This window comes from Pinus tabuliformis, chromosome 5_2 (genome assembly GCF_031772625.1).
Source record: "Pinus tabuliformis cultivar Carrire ecotype Pingquan chromosome 5_2, CPIR1, whole genome shotgun sequence".
Classification (NCBI taxonomy): Eukaryota; Viridiplantae; Streptophyta; class Pinopsida; order Pinales; family Pinaceae; genus Pinus; species Pinus tabuliformis.
In genome coordinates this window covers 294,581,243-294,598,216 of record NC_142306.1, presented here as the reverse complement: position 1 = coordinate 294,598,216, position 16,974 = coordinate 294,581,243, and the positions used below count along the sequence as shown (strand labels likewise).

General features: G+C 35.2%; 1 protein-coding gene across 1 annotated transcript in view; it reads left to right on the top strand.

Annotated features, from left to right (window-relative positions):
• The window catches only part of LOC149158711 (uncharacterized), a 167,461-nt gene extending 156,103 nt beyond the window's left edge, over window positions 1–11,358 (top strand). Inside the window, exon 5 of the mRNA XM_089436280.1 lies at window positions 10,642–11,358. Coding sequence (XP_089292406.1) covers window positions 10,642–10,851 — 210 coding nt within the window. The 3' untranslated portion in view covers window positions 10,852–11,358. The remainder of the gene's footprint in view (window positions 1–10,641) is intronic.
• Window positions 11,359–16,974: the final 5,616 nt, after the last annotated feature.

Sequence of the window (16,974 nt, the reverse complement as noted above, 5' to 3'; positions counted from 1 at the left end):
ACACCAAGCCAACCTTTCCTTCTTCGATCCAACCTTCTACCGAGTAACAACAACACTTCGACCCTAGCAACTTTGACTCGGTAACTTCTGATATCAACAACAACTTCGACTTTGACAAGGAGACTTTGATCTCCTAGATTAGCCCACATGAGAGAGAGAGAGAGAGAGAGAGAGAGAGAGAGAGAGAGCAAAACTTCGATTTTGTCCTTCCCTTCCTTCTTGACCAAACTCGCACTTCTTTTAGCCTCCTTCTTCACCTTCGTACTTTTCCCAGCTTCCAGCTTCAGATATCGATCTATGTGTGAAAGAGTGAGATGGTCGAAATGAATTCGAACTGCCTTGTATATATAGCCTTCCAATGAGGTCAAATTGCCTTCCTTGAGGCCGACTTGATCTTCTTAATGCCGACTTGGTGTGGAGGTTACATAATTCATCTTTAACTAAAAAATAATTCTTTTTACATCGTTCGAAAGCCCAAGAAGGGTCTCATAAAATATACAATGACTCTATCTTTATTAATCCTAGGAGTCCTCAATGGCGACTTTGATAAAATGATGACCCAAGCATGAAACCCATGCTTTAATAAGTCATTGTGACAACAATAATAAAAGTTCTTTTGACAAATACATTTTATGAAGACCGAACCTAGTTCCATTTTTCAACACTTCCTCTTAACTAGGGAGGTATTCACAAGGAAGATCTCAAACTATACAAACTATGAAGAGTTTAGGCACCACAATACCATGGACTAGATTCCTGACCAGGGCGATCTATCTGAGTGGGACTAAGATGGACTAAATTTTTCAGCTTCTCTAGGTACCATCAAGCTTACTTGCTAACCATCAACCCATGGATCTAGGTGCGTATCTGAGGTTAGAGCTCCATGACCAACGCCACCCTCCCTACTTTGGGAACTAGACATCAACACAGTGCCGACGAAATGTCCTCCCTGGCAATGTGTTTGACACACAAGGCCTCAACAAATCTCTTCCAAACTTTTGTTATCATCAACAAAATCAACAATATCAACTATAGCAGGCATGCTTCTAAGTTATTCAAACTTCTTATTAGGAAGAGATTTTGTTAGTATATTAGCTCCCTGATTGTTTGTCGGGACATACTGTAGCTTCATGATCTCAGAGTCCCATCCTGCACCAAGTTCCTAATATAGTGGAACTTATTGTTGATATGCTTCGTCCTAGCATGAAACACAGGATCTCCAAACATTTTGATACAACTTTGATTATCACAATTAATCACAACATGATCTAGAGGCTTCTTGAACAAATTTGTCAGAAGCTTCCTCAACCATAAAAGCTCCTTTCCTACTTCACATGCAACCATGTACTTTGCTTCAACACTACTCAAAGCAACAAGATCTTGCTTTCTACTCATCTATGAGATCATGGCAGATCCCAAACTAAAGCATCCATCGATAATGCTTCTTCCATTGGTCTCACTGCCACCCCAATCAGAATTTGTGAAGCCAATCAACTTGACTTCCTTGCTATTGTACTTTAAGCAGTGATGTATTGTGCCACGAAGATATCTCAATATATGCTTGGTGGCTATCCAGTGAGCATGACAAGGCTCCAATTGAAACTGACCGAGGATGTTCATAGCAAAGCATATATCTGACCTAGTATTCACCAGATGCATCAGAGAACCTACCAACTGACTTGAGTCAGAGCTCCTGATCTTCTTGAGATTGGTGATCATATGAGTAGTCGTGGGCTTGGAATCCATCATCCCAAATTTTTGCAACAACTTGATGATATACTTTCCTTGCCCCAAATATATCTCCCTAGGATTTTGCCATACTTCCAGACCTAGGTAATAGTGCATCAGTCCTAGATCCTTCATCTCAAATTCAACTGCCAACATCTTCTTGCATTCTTGTATTCTTCTCTCCACACCTGTAATGAATAGCTCATCCACATACAATAGAATAATGACTAGCTCATTATTCACAACCTTGATGTAGAGATTTGGATCAATGGAACTCTTCATGAACCCAATTATTAGAAGGTATGCATCCATTCTTGCATACCATGCCCTAGGAGCTTGCTTCAAACCATACAGGGCCTTCTTGAGTCTACAAACATGAGTATCTCTGCCATTTACCTCAAAGCCTTCGGGTTGCTCAATTTATACTTCCTCATCGATGGTGCCATTCATAAATGTTGTCTTTACGTCCATTTGATGGATATTCGATCCCATTGTAGCAGCCAATGAAACCAAAGATCTAATGGTAGTATACCTTGCAGTGGGTGTAATGGTTTCTTCATAATCTATGCCTTCTTTTTGGGAGAAACCCCTTGCAACAAATTTGGCCTTGTATTTATCTATACTTACATCAACAACACATTTGATCTTGTAGATCCATTTTGAGGTGACAACCGATTTTTCGCTAGGTCTAGGAACGATTTCTCAAACCCTATTCGTCATGATGGATTGATGTTCTTTCTGCATAGCTTTCTTCCATACTTCTTGATGAGCAACTTCTTTAAATGTAGATGGTTTTGCTTCAAAAGTCTTGTCATATATGCAACATATCCATAATATCTCTTAGGCCTTTTGCTTTCTCTAAAGGTTCATTTTGCAACTCCATGCCCTTCAACATCTTCAAGAGTAGCTTTTAACGAATTGGGCGTCTTCCTTGTGTTTGGTATGACCACAGGTTGAATAGGCTCACTTGGTCCTTCTTCTTCTTGAATTGTAGAAGGGTTGTCAGGTTGTACTTCTTCTATAAATATAGGTAGATCTTTGTCATCAGAATCAATAGGAATATCCTTCGATCTTTTGTAGGCTTGATTTTCATCAAATATAACGTCTCTACTTACTTCCATGTGTCTCCCTTCCTTGATGTAGATTCTATATGCCTTTGAGGAGAGACTATAGCCAATAAAGATCCCTTTGACGCTTGTAGAATCTAGCTTATTTTGTTTGTCCTTTAGAATGGGGATGTAGGCAGGATTCCCAAAGATTCAGAGATGGTCCACACTTGGCTTCTTCTATGTAAATGCTTCCTCGGGTGTCATATTTTCAAGAATCCTTTGAGGCCTTCTATTTTGAATATATACGGCTGTCATTGCTGCTTCTCCCCATAGAAATTTTGGTAAGTCTTGATCAAGGAGCATTGTTCGTACACCTTCTTCAATTGTCCTATTCTTTCTTTCGGCCACTCCATTTTGTTTGGGATAGTAGGGAACAATAAGCTCCCTCTTAATTCTTGCTTCTTTACAATATGCAATCAATTCTTTAGAAGTGTATTCCCCACCATTGTCGGATCTCAAAGTCTTTATTTTTCTTTCAGTTAGGGTTTCCACTTCACATCTAAACTCTTTGAATTTCTCAAATACTTCATCCTTTTTCTTGAGAAGGTAGAGCCATGTCTTTCTAGAGTGATCATCAATAAATGTTACATAGTAAAGATGACCTCCAAGTGATTTGTCAGACATGGGCCCACACACATCAGAATGTATGAGGTCTAATATTTCTTTAGACCTTGTTTCACTATTTGAAAATGGTTTTCTTGTATGTTTTCCCAAAGAGCATCCCTTGCAAACTCCTTCACGATCTTCTTTGATATCGGGGATGCCATGAACTAGATGTTTAAGAGTGGGAATGACCTTGTAGTGAAGATGACCATATCTTCTATTCCATAGCTCAATGGGATTGATTTCCATATGAACTAGGGCTTGAGGAGGTGGTGTAATGACTATATACAAGCTTCCTTCACGAACTCCAATAACCCTAGCTTTATCAATACTTGAATCTTTTCCCCAAACCAAGACCTTTCTATCAACAAAAGCAACTCTCTCCCCTTTATCCTCTAAGCAAGAAATTGAAAGCAAATTCTTTTTCAGACCTGGAACATATAGTATGTTGTTGAGATGTAGTTTTGCTCCATTCTCCGGCGTCAAAGATGTTGATCCCAGGCCTCTAACAACATAGATTTTGTTGTCTCCCAATTCGATTGCATGGGAAGATGGTTCCTTTGATAGAGTTTGTAGTTGTTTACTTCCCCTTGTCATGTGCCTTGATGCTCCACTATCAATGATCCATGCATTATCATCATTAAGTGATCCTGTAAGTGCAGCTAAGAACCCTTGACTTTTGACCTTGTTGAATAAGTAGTAGACAATCTTCTTGATCCATCTTCTTGTAGAATTGAATCCCATTCTTATCATAGAGGGAGTAATCATTTCCTTCAAGCCAATGAAGTGATCTTCAATCTTCTTCGACCTTAGCTCTGATACCATGTTGAGAAATCAATGCTAGTAGAATTAGGGTTAGATTTCTCTTTCTTGATAATTACTTGTGAATTATGTTGGCTTCTTTTACTTATTTGTTATATTATCTTTCATCAAGCAATTACCAAATTATGTGTGCATGAAGATCACAAAAACACAAGACACAAGATGTAGGCACTCTGCCAGGGCAAAACCCCTATCTAGGGGAAAACCCAGTCAAAATATCTTCCTTCAATAGTTTTTCTTGAGACTCTTCAACCTAGACACAGACCTCCTCCACACCAAGCTAGCCTTTCCTTCTTTGATCCAACCTTCGACCTAGTAGCAACAACACTTCGACCCTAGCAACTTTGACTTGGCAACTTCTGACATCAACAACAGCTTCGACTTTGACAAGGAGACTTCGATCTCCTAAATTAGCCCACACGAGAGAGAGAGAGATACCAAAACTTCGATTTTGTCCTTCCCTTGACCAAACTCGCACTTCTTTTAGCCTCCTCCTTTACCTTCGTACTTTTCCCAGCTTCCAGCTTCAGAGATCGAACTATGTGTGAGAGAGTGAGATGGTCCAAATGAATTCGAACTGCCTTGTATATATAACCTTCCAATGAGGTCAAATTGCCTTCCTTGAGGCTGACTTGGTGTGGAGGTTACATAATTCATCTTTGACTAAAAAATAATTCTTTTTACATAGTTCGAAAGCCCAAGAAGGGTCTCATAAAATATACAATGACTCTAATGACTCTTTATTAATCCTAGGAGTCCTCAATGGGGACTTTGACTAATATAATGATGACCCAAGCATGAAACCGATGCTTTAATAAGTCATTGTAACAACAATAATACTAATTCTTTTGACAAATACATTTTATGAAGACTGAACCTAGTTACATTTTTCAACAGTGAAAAACGACTTATTTTACTCAATAATAATTCCTTTCACACGATTCAGAAGCCCAAGAAGGGTCTCATTAAATGGACAATGACTCTAATGACTCAAGACAAAACCTAGAAGTCCTTAATGGGGACTTTGAACTAAAACATGATTACCCAAGCATGAAACCCATGCTTTAATAATCCATAATAATAATATTTTTTTTTCTTTCTTTCAATAAATACATTTCATAATGACTTCAATACAATTTATGAACACCAAACCTAGTTACATTCTTCAACACTCCCTCTTAACTAGGGAGGTATTCAAGTACATGGAAGATCTCAAAACACATGAACCTTGAAGAGTTTAGGCACTTACAATGCCATGGACTAGATTCTTGACCAGGGCAATCTATCTGAGTGGGATTAAGATGGACAAAAGCTTTCAGCCTCTCTAGGTACCATTAAGCTTACTTGCTAACCATCAACCCATGGACCTAGGTGCGTAACGCAAGGTCAGGGCTCTATGACCAATGCCACCCTCCCTACTTCGGGAACTAGACATCAACACACAGGCCGACAAATGTCCTCCCATGCATATTACACACAATGCCTCAACACATCAATTCTTTCCCGATCAAACAAATCAGTAACATCAAGCATGCTTCCAAAACTTCGAGAGATTACCTAAAAAATCACAACCCCAACCAGTAACAACCTTTCAAATACTCATAGGTAAACAAAAACCTTCAGGGTTTTCAATCATCTTGATGTTGCTTCACAATTTAACATAGTAGGACTTAGAGGCTTCCCAAACACATCTTGACAAAATATTCTTCAATCATACAACTTCCTTTCCTACTTCACATGCAGCAACATATTCTTCAACCCGATCCTGATTTTCTTCTTTCAACAACACCTCAACATTCATTCTCCAATTTCTTCATGGTATCCATCATGACTATCCTCTCAACTTGGGAGATATACCCTTTCTTTCTATCTATGCTCCCTCTTAACTTAGGGATATCAACTTCTTTTCCATAGCAGAGGAGAATATTTCATGGCTTCAACCCTTCTTATTAAAGCCATCTTGATCATCTTCATTCATATAACTTCGTTCATCATGCTTATCAATCAAATCAACTTTACTTGCGAATATCTTCAACCTCTTGAAGATTATGTACCTGCACAACTTAAATTGCAAGTATAACCAAATACATATATAGAAGCATGAAGTTAACTATATCAGAATCATATAATAATGGAAGCATTAGACTTTATACATCAAAAACCTAAAATTGGTTAGGTTCATAGTTAGCAAGAGACACATAATTTTAACCTTCAACTTTTTGCTCGTGTTAGGTTATAACCCCTAGATCACATCAGTAACTCAAGCAAGATATCGGTCTCATTATATATAGGGCCTCAATATTTCTTCCAGAGATATGACATACTCTACTATAATATATTGCAAACCCTAGAAGCAATTCAAACAAGTATGCATCTAACAACTTTAGAATTCATATGTTAGACTTCTACTAGATTCCATCTACAAGACACTAAGCCTTAGATGTCAACAATCAAAACCAATCACAACATAATCTAAGGTTTCAACTAAATGACCAACTTCTACTAGGGTTTGTTGTAAACCCTAGATTTTATCATCCCAATGGAAACAATATTGCCATATCATAGAATATCAAACTTCTACTAGGGTTTAGTGACAGACCCTATAACTTATCAACAAATAGGTTAGCACATATACATATCTAGGATAATCATGCACAAGCATATTATAACATATATTGGACAAATCCAAGACACAAATATCAATACATTTAAAGTCAGACATATAATAATCTTGATTAGGCTAGGGTTTTGATCAAACAAACATACATACACCTAGGGTTTCATTTCGAGGAGCTTACTCTAGATATTATAAGGGTTTTGCTCATAAACCCTAATTTACCAAAACCTCAAGATTTGGGAATACATTGCCATCCAACCCTAAAGGAATAGGGTTTCCATAACAATACTAAAACTTCAAACATGACATTACCATCAAAACTCCAAACATCAAAAGAATAGTATTTTCTAGGTTTCATCAATAACCCTAAGTAGACTAGGGTTTTCATATTAGCATACCCTTAGGTTAGGGTTTTACAGAGAACCTTTTAGGGTTCCACAAACATGATGTTTTTAATGAGGGTAGATTCAATCTAATGATTAATCACCCAAACAAGAATCTCTATGATTCAAAGGTCCTAGACATAACACTTGTTAGTAATGTCAAGTAGATTTAAATGAATATACCTTTATCACGAAGAGAACAAAACTTATGATCTAAAACATACCTTTGAGTTGTTTTCTAGACAAACCTTATAGGACATCAATTCCAATGCTTTGTCTTGTGAGATCTTCTCCATAGCCTTTGAGCATATCAACAAGCTTTTCCTAAACAAGGAAAATATAAAAAGAAATGTTATTAGCATCTAGTATAAACACATCTAGATAAGAAAAGGAAAACCAAATATGAAAGATAATACAAGGAGTAAGATACTTATCTTTGGAAAAATGGTGAGGGCTCCCTCTTAATCCAATCTCGAGGGATACCTATAACTTTAACAAAACGATTCAAAAACGTTTTTCCAAAGCATGTTAAACCATTAAGCACTTAGAAATCAAAATACAAAAAATTCAAAAGTTAGAGGGCCTTAGTAGTATAAGTCCTTTATTTATGATTCTTTGGTTTTGTTCTTCTTTGGAAATCCTTCTTCGACAACATTGTCTTGATCCCTATTTCTCTTTCTATTCCTCGAATTCTCAGGACAATCACTTCTATAGTGACCCATCTTGTGACAATTGTAACATTCAATCTTGGATAGGTCTATGTTCCTTCTAGGCCCTTTAGACTTCTTGAAGGTTCCTTTTCTCTTGTGATGAGCGGAATATGCATTTGAAACTTTATCCTCTTCATTCTCTTTTTTACTTACTAAAGAAATTCTGACTTCTTGACTGTATGCATTCCATAATTGTTCGAATGTAGGAGTTTCCTTCCAACTGTTGAGACCTGATGAAAAGGCTCTCCAAGATGTTAGTAATCCTAGAAGTGCAGTGATTACAAGCTCCTTTTCTGGTACTATCTCATCGATTCTTGGAGTTCATCTTTGATTCTCGCTATTCTCACAAAGAGGGATGCCACAATGTCTTCCTTTGTCATCTTTATAGTTCTCAATTCATTCTTAAGACTTGCTATTTGACCAAGATTCTTGATTGTGAATAATTTGGATAATGCCTTGTACATCTCTTGAGGAGAATCTATTTTGGATATATATGGGATGAGGTTGTTATCCTTTATTCCATCCACCATTAGGGTCATGGCCAATATTTCTATTTTTCTGAATTTTTCTTTTTCTGCATCACTTGACTCATTTGTAGGCTTCTTTACTTTTCCTTTGACTAGATCCAAGACTTATTCTTTTCGAGGATGAGATCTATCCTCTTTTTCCATGCCCTGTAATTGGATGCTCCTTCTAATTTGTTTTCTCCCTTCATTGAGTTAGATATTGTTTTTGAAGATAGTAGGTTTGACTTCTTATATGATCCTTTTTCCTTGATGGCCCTTATTAAAACTTCTTAAAGCTCCTTATTCTTCTTTCTATAGATCTTCGGGCTGCCTTTTTCCTTCTTCTTAACCTTAGCTTTGAAACCATGTTGGAAAATCAGAAAGGAGGAAAGATTTTCTTTATGTTGATAATTACTTATGATATTCTTATGTTCTTATTAACTTTCTTGTGTTCTTTTTTTAACTTAGTTCATCAAGCATATACCAAAACCATAACACAGAGATCAAATACACCAGATATAGGCGGACAGCCAGGGCAAAACCCCTATCTAGGGGAAAACCCAGTGAACAACTCTTCATTTAATAGTTTCACGAGATGACCCAAGACTTATTGGCCTAGACACAGGGTTCCTCCAATTACCAAGTCAACCCTTCTTTTTTTTCTGCCGGTGATAGTCTTCCAGTAACAACTTCGACCTAGCACTTCAATCGAGTAGCGGCAGACTTTCGACTTCCCCAGCGACAGAACTTTGACCCAGCAACAGAACTTCGACCTTCCTAGCAGTCGAGTTTCGATCCAGTAAATAGACTAGTAAATCCACATGTGTGAGAGAGACAATCCAAAAACTTCGATTTTTCTTCTCCAACAAATCTTCTCCTTCTGCAACTTCGCACATTTTCTGCTGCCTCTTCTTGATATCGAACTTATGTGTGAGATGTCTTCCAAATGAATCAAACTGCTTGTATATATACCCTTTTCAGGAGTTTGAATTACCCTCATGTAGGCCGACTTGATCAGGTAAGGGCCGACTTGGTGTGGAGGTGACAAACGATTTATTTAACTCAATAATAATTCGTTTTACATGATTCAAAAGCCCAAAAAGGGTCTCATTAAATGGACAATGACTCTAATGACTCAAGACGAAACCTAGAAGTCCTCAATGGGGAGTTTGAACTAAAACATGATGACCCAAGCATGAAACCCATGCTTTAATAAGTCATAATAATAATAATTTCTTTTTTCTTTTTCTTTTGATAGATACATTTCATTATGGCTTCAATACAATTTATGAAGACCGAACCTAGTCACATCTTCAACAAGTCCTTGTTGAAATATTTTGTCCATTGGATCACCACTGGGAGCATGCCTACATGCCTCTTCCTTGATGCTATTGCTGGTCTGCTGTCAATTTCAGATCCACTCCCATTTCTAAGATTCAGTCAGTAGATAAGAAACTCAACCATCAGGATTCATTCACTAGCTAAGACTAGCTATAGCTCGTTGAATGGGAACCAGAGTCAGCGAGTGAAAAACTTGACATGCATATGAATGGGTTCTGCCAAGAATCTTTTTCTTTTAGGACCTTCCCTGAAAGCATCTGGTGGATGGCAAGGAGAACCTGAACTCTTCTTTTCTCTAATAGGTTACATAGGGGTTGATTTTCACCAATGAAGAAGCTCAATCATTAAGATTCAGTCACTAGCTAAGATTAGCCATAGTTTGTTGAATGGCAACTGGAGTCATAGATACTGAAAAAATTGACACGCATATAAATATGTTCTACCAAGACTCTTCAACAGCTCTGGAGGACAGGTTTTGCAAACTGATATATAATTTGGTCATCCATGTCATGTTCTAATGATATTTTGGCTGTCTGTTCCACTAAAAGCCAAATGTGATGACAGGCTATTCTGGTTCTACATTCGACAAGACTTTTGAAGAAGCCCGATAGTGGATTGCAAAAACCTTATTTTGTTGCTCATTTTAATTCTTTGAAATTTAACAGGTCAAAATGGAAATTTTAGGTTGTCCGATTTCTTTATCTCTGAAAATTTAGAGGTCTCATGTATAAACATGTTACTGTGTAAGCTCTTATGCATGACTGATTTCATGACATTTTATACAATACAAATTTCACTAAATGTTCTGTATTTGATGTGCAGTTTGCTAGACTCTATCCTCTCGACCAAAGGGACATGCCCCCAGTACCATGTAAGAATATTAACTTTGAAGTTCCAGTGCCTAAATCAGTTGAAGTGGAATCTTCTGCTAGGGATTACACCCCTCCACAATATCTTACACTCTTGTTCACAGACTTGGGTGTTCTAACACCGTCTGCAGTCAGTGATGAGTTAATTCAGTTGTATCTATAATAATTTATGGTTCATCTTTTTGTTCTGGAAGCCTTGATTGTAAAAACTATCTTTGCTTCATTTATCTGCAGGCCTTGTTGAATGGTTACAGAAAAATATTTCTAGGCATTTTCCATCCCTTGCCTTTCCACTCACCCTTAACCTCTTTTTTTTTCCTAATCGGCACACTTCTTCAGTGTTAGAGAATACTAATTTATAATTGCAGAGGAAGTTGAATAGCAGAGGATGCAAAATGAAACTCTGCTCATTCTGTTTTCGTGACCATTGTTTATCTGAAAGTAATCATGTTTGTAGTAATGCCAAGGATGATGAAAATAGCTAAGTAGATTAGGTGATCATCTTATATTTAGTACTTCCCTTTTACTAGTTAGCTGCGGGAAATTATTATCATTATCTGGAGATTGAGACACCCTTATGGATGGACAAAACATTGAACTACTACTATGCTTTTGGTCCTCTTCAGTGCTGTCTGATGACATTTCCTTTGAATCCACCTGTTTTTTCACATATCCTTTTCTGAGAAGAAAATAATGAGCTGCAAAGCGCATGCAACACTGGTATTCTCTATCGCCTTTTAATGGGATGAATATTGAATCACACATTCTTTTTGGTAATTTATAATTAGTTGTGTGAAATTACTTTTGGCTGGAAATTCTCTAGATACTTGGCCTTATTTGATTCAGTTGTAAAGGATGTACACAATAAAGCATTATATTAATTTTTAATTTTCTCCCTTTTATGCAAGTACAAAAAAATTCACTCTGCCAATCACTGTGTTGATGGATTACCCTATGCTTCAGAATACTTTTTTTTTAATCTAACATGATTTGAAAATGACACAACACCAATCAGTCAAAGACCAAATGTTATTGATCTATGTTTTGGGGAATTTTTATCAATTCGATGTAGAGTTTGCAAATATGAGATCCATAGAGATTGATTCAAAGCAATTGTTTTATTTTTATTATGTGCATTTTGGAACGTATCCAAACTATACCACCCATAAGAAAAAAACTAGGGAGCACAATATTTATTTGAAATTGTTTCTTCGACCATCTTAAATCCAAAACGTTTAAACATGTGGCCATTATGGTGCGAAGCTTACTACTATTTCTTGCATGTTTCTGTGGGTTTCCAATAACACCCTGATACCAGATATAGTCAGACAGGCTCCAGTGTTACTTGAATTAAACCACTGTATTCGTTAATTTTGTTTTATGAAATTGAAATGTATTTGTCTGTACAACTGAAATTGAAATGCATTTGTTTTATGAGTATCTTTGCTTTTTATGTTATTGGGTTTCTTATATTTCAAGAACCCAATTACTTTTTACCTGAGTCTAATAGGTTGCTGCCTTCCGGAAATATCGAGGGAGAAAGGACCTAATTTTAATCTATCAAGGATTTATTCTCCATTCTTCCTTTGAAACTTTACCAGGAGTTTGTCATCAATTTAAATGATCTTCCAATAGTTGTTTTCAAGTGCTTGTTTGACTCTATACAACCCAGAATAAATTTGTGGCTTCGATCCAGATTAAATTCATTGGGCCTAGTTTAATGGGAAATCATTTACCGTGGACATTGCCAAGTTTTATCTTGAAATCATTTACCATGGATAATGCTTTATGGGAAATGAGGGAAAAATCGAAGGGAAAGGAATGATTTACCGTGCTAAGTCACGAGTCAAAGTCTCGTAAACGGAAGGTTCAAATTAACAGACTTTGTGATGGCCACTTTAAAAAATTGGAATGCTTTTGTCTTTGAAATAATTTAATTTATTTATGTTTCAAAATTTTAGTAACAAAGACATCTGCAATGTTTAACGTTTAACCTGGGTTAGAGTCAATTTATCTATCTATCAATCACACTTCGAGCAATTTTGGATCAAGCATAAACCCTCGATGTGAGCAATTTTGGACCAATCATAAACACTCAAGCCCTAGGGATTTAATAGGAGAAAAATATTCTTTTATTTTGTTTAAATTTGGATATTGCAAAATGTAGGTCCGAGGACTCAAAATTCTTAGCCATTTTCATGAACATGGTTTCAAACTGAACTTCCTACGATACTCTTCCACTCCACTCAAAAACCCTTTCCCTGACCCATACCTCCAAACCTAACAGCCACATGTTCAAAAGCCTTGTTTGGTTACTTGGTTGTGGAATTCTGATTGATTTCACATACTTTTTATTAGATTTTTACACTATCAAACTCGCTCTAACTTACTCTCTTATAGAACTGAATGATTTATTATACCTTCTCCCCTTTTGTTGCTTCATCAAAATATGGTACATGGAGGCCCATATTTTTTCTCTTACTTGGTTGTCGAATTCTGATTGATTTCACATATTTCTTACTTGGTTGTGGAATTCTGATTGATTTCACATACTTTTTATTAAATTTTTACATTATCAAACTCACTCTAACTTACCGTCTTATAGAACTGAATGATTTATTATACCTTCTCCCCTTTTGTTGCTTCATCAAAATATGGTACATGGAGGTCCATATTTGTTCTCACCATTCAATTTAAACGTATTTAGGATGCCTGGCTTTATGACCCTTCGGTACCATGCGGCAGGAGCTTGGAAAGCCCAATTATCACGCATGTAATAGATAAGGGGTATCATGCAACATAAAGTTTAACAATTTTGATTATACAGACGTAAGTACCATATTGTCTTGATTAAAAAGAGTTACGCAAATTACAATAAAAACTAAAGAAATACTTAGTGAAATATAATTAAAAAAATACTTAGTGAAATCCATCTTAAATTCATTTATAAAGTAAAATAAAAAGCCAAATACATTGACCTAACTTAAAATAGAGGGGAAAAATAATCAATTTATTGGGTAAAAAGAATCAATACACAAGTTACTCAAATTACTTAAATAATTAAAAAAATACTCGGTGAAATCTCTCAACTTAAAGGGGGAAAATAATTCAAAAGAGGTTAGTTAAATTACTTAATTTTTTTTTTTTAAGAAATGCCCAAGTGAACTTTCTCTTAAAAGGAAAATTATTTATGAAGTACATAAACATTAGCATAACTTAAAAATATAGGAGAAGAAATCGGTAAACTTAAAAATATAGGAGAAGAAATCAGTATATTGATAATTTCATGTACAAGTTGAAATATTAATTTTTAATTTGAGTTAAAATATGAGGAATAAATTAATATTAATAATCAGTATATTGATAATTTCATGTACAAGTTGAAATATTAATTTTTAATTTGAGTTAAAATATGAGGAATAAATTAATATTAATTATTTCAGGTACAAGTTGAAATATTGATTTTAATTTAAGTTAAAATATAAGGAAATAATTAATATTAACCTAACTTAAAATAGGTTAAAGAAATCAATTTATTTGTTAAGTCAAAATACTAAGTTATTAATTACTTCCTTCATAAGAGAGTAGTTTTCTTAATATATTTATTATCATTGATAAAGAATAAAAATATTAATTTATTAATTAATTTTTTGATAAGAGAGGTTTTTTGAATAGTATTAATTATTTTCTTGATAAGCGAGTATTTTTGTGAATATATTTATTATTATTGGTAAAAATTGAAATGAATTACAATAGCATAAAAAGCAATGTGCAATAAAATAGAAGCCTTTGAATATTAACTAAACCAACCTTATATATGTGCAAATTTTCAATTATAATATAATGCCTACTTAAATAATACTTTGATTATTACATTATATTGTTAATTGGTATGTTCATAATTATTTTTTAATAAGGTCCATCAGTTTTATTATGGGAAGGAACTTCTTTGGGAATGAGTTCTTAAGATTAATGCTTGATGAGATCTCGTTTTTAATGTATTTTGCAAACTCATGATCCAGTTGCTTCTAGGTCTTATTGACAACTAGGTTGATTGATTAAAATAAATTTTCTATTATACCTTTTTGTATAAGCTTTGGTTTCATAAAAGAATTGGAATTGGGAGTATAAAGGTTGACCATAACATAAATATTACTGAAATGGTATTGTTATCTAAATTTATATAGTGAAGGCTTCAAACCATCTCTCCTTAGGAATATGCTTATACATTAAAAGTCTATGGTCAACATGTGGAACATTCAATGTGTTATAACATGTCCCTTATAACTAAAATTACAAAGGGAAAGATGTAATTGATGCATAAATTATCATCTGAATGATATATTTTATTCTTCATTTTGTTTTGATATTAAGAAAATAATTAGGAATTGTTGCAACAGTTATTTCCAATAATGTTGACAGGGTTGAATGCAACACTTACAATAGTAAGGGGATTTCTATGATACGAGGCCCCAATCAAGCTTCACAACATTTGGGATGAGAGTCCTATCCAATATCTTTTGTTTTTGTGAATGCTAAATTTTGGATGAACGAATGAGATATGAAAGGGAATATACACTAATCCCCTGATGGAAGGTAAACAAAATCGACGTTAATGAACACACTTTAAACAAATTTATACAAATAATGTTACAATAGATTTATAATAAGCATAGATCTTAAAGAAAGAGTGATAGCAATATCTAATTAAGTATACAAGCAATTAATTGTGAAATAATTTACAATCAACAACAAACATAAACACTTGCAAAAATCAATGAGAAGTTCTTGGAATGATAAGAGTTTATAGCTAATGAAATAGTTCGTTAACTTACTACAAATGTACATCAATCATATATTAACAAATAACAATAAAGAATAGTCTTACAACAATCAATAACACAATACAAAATCCTTGCTGTGGCCCTTCAAGCTTCTAAGTATTAGAACTAAACATCCAACGCCAAAACACAATATTTTCAAGAATTCCAATAGTGGGAGTGCATAACGCTGATACTTAATCCTCAAGGTGGTTACAAGCTTCTCTGTTTCAAAAATCCTTAGAGTCGAAAAACTAAGATCTGTCTCTCTCTTTACTAGAGGGCTATATTTATACAAAGCGAGGTGAATTTTCACCTTCCATGACTATTCACCTACCCTCATGTCTAATTTCTAATTTACTTTGTTTTCTAATTTTGTTTTATCTACATAATCATATTAAAGTTCCAAAATAATCTTTTGAATAAAATAAACACCTAACATGAGCTTAACCCCAAAATTAACAAGGCTTGCACTTGGATTTGTATCCCTTGGGTCATTTGAGTGTGCGAAGCGTTATAGTCTTCTACAATAGATAAAATTGTCCTTGGAATTAGCCTTTCATTGATAACTTCATATTCACATGTATTAGGCAACATCATCTTCAAGTCAGCTTGGATTTTGTGAAATAATGAAGCATGGAGTGTAGCTTAGTGGGCTCCACTAGGCGCTGTTCCAAGCCTCATTGGTTGGCTTTGCATATTTTTCTGTGATTGCTAGTTATCGTGCATGAATCATTACCTGTACTTCATGTTCAATATTTTTCTCAGGCCTCACCTCTCCCCAGGCTTTGATGGGTACTAACTTATGAGATTTTATTAGCCTCTCCATCACAATGTGATGTTGATGATAGGCATTCATGGTTTTCATTGCATCCTTTTCGAGCTTTTCCAATGCTTGGATGACAAGCTTGATTTCAACTTTATCTTTTACCCAACTTAGTTTATCTTTTATTGGTAATGCCTTTGGTGAATTGGGGTGTTCTGTACTCAATATATGCATTATATCAATGGATGACAAGGTGTTCTTGAGTTGCACACCTTTCCCTTTAACCACATTTTGAATCGAGATGAGTATGACAACCATCTTTTGGAGTTCCCTGAGCTCTTGGTACAATTAATTCACAATGTCTCCCAATGATTTATTCACCTCGAATGTCGTGTTTTGATAATCTTTGTCGTAAGAGCTTGAGGCCAATAAAGCTTGGTTTTCCTTCCGCAGCCTCTCGACTTGATGTGCTTTCTTCAAGATCTTATATTGTTCGTTTACCTTTTTTTAGCAAATGTTCAATATTTCTTTCTAGTGTCGAGGAAAAGATTGTCTCGACTAAGGCTATGGCCAATGGATTATCTAAGTGTTGGATGTTATGTTTCTTTCCCTAGTCATCGAGATGGGCATTGTTGGTTCTAGGGCCAAATACTTCTTCCTTTCTTGGACAATTCGATTGGTGTTCATATCAAAACAGAAA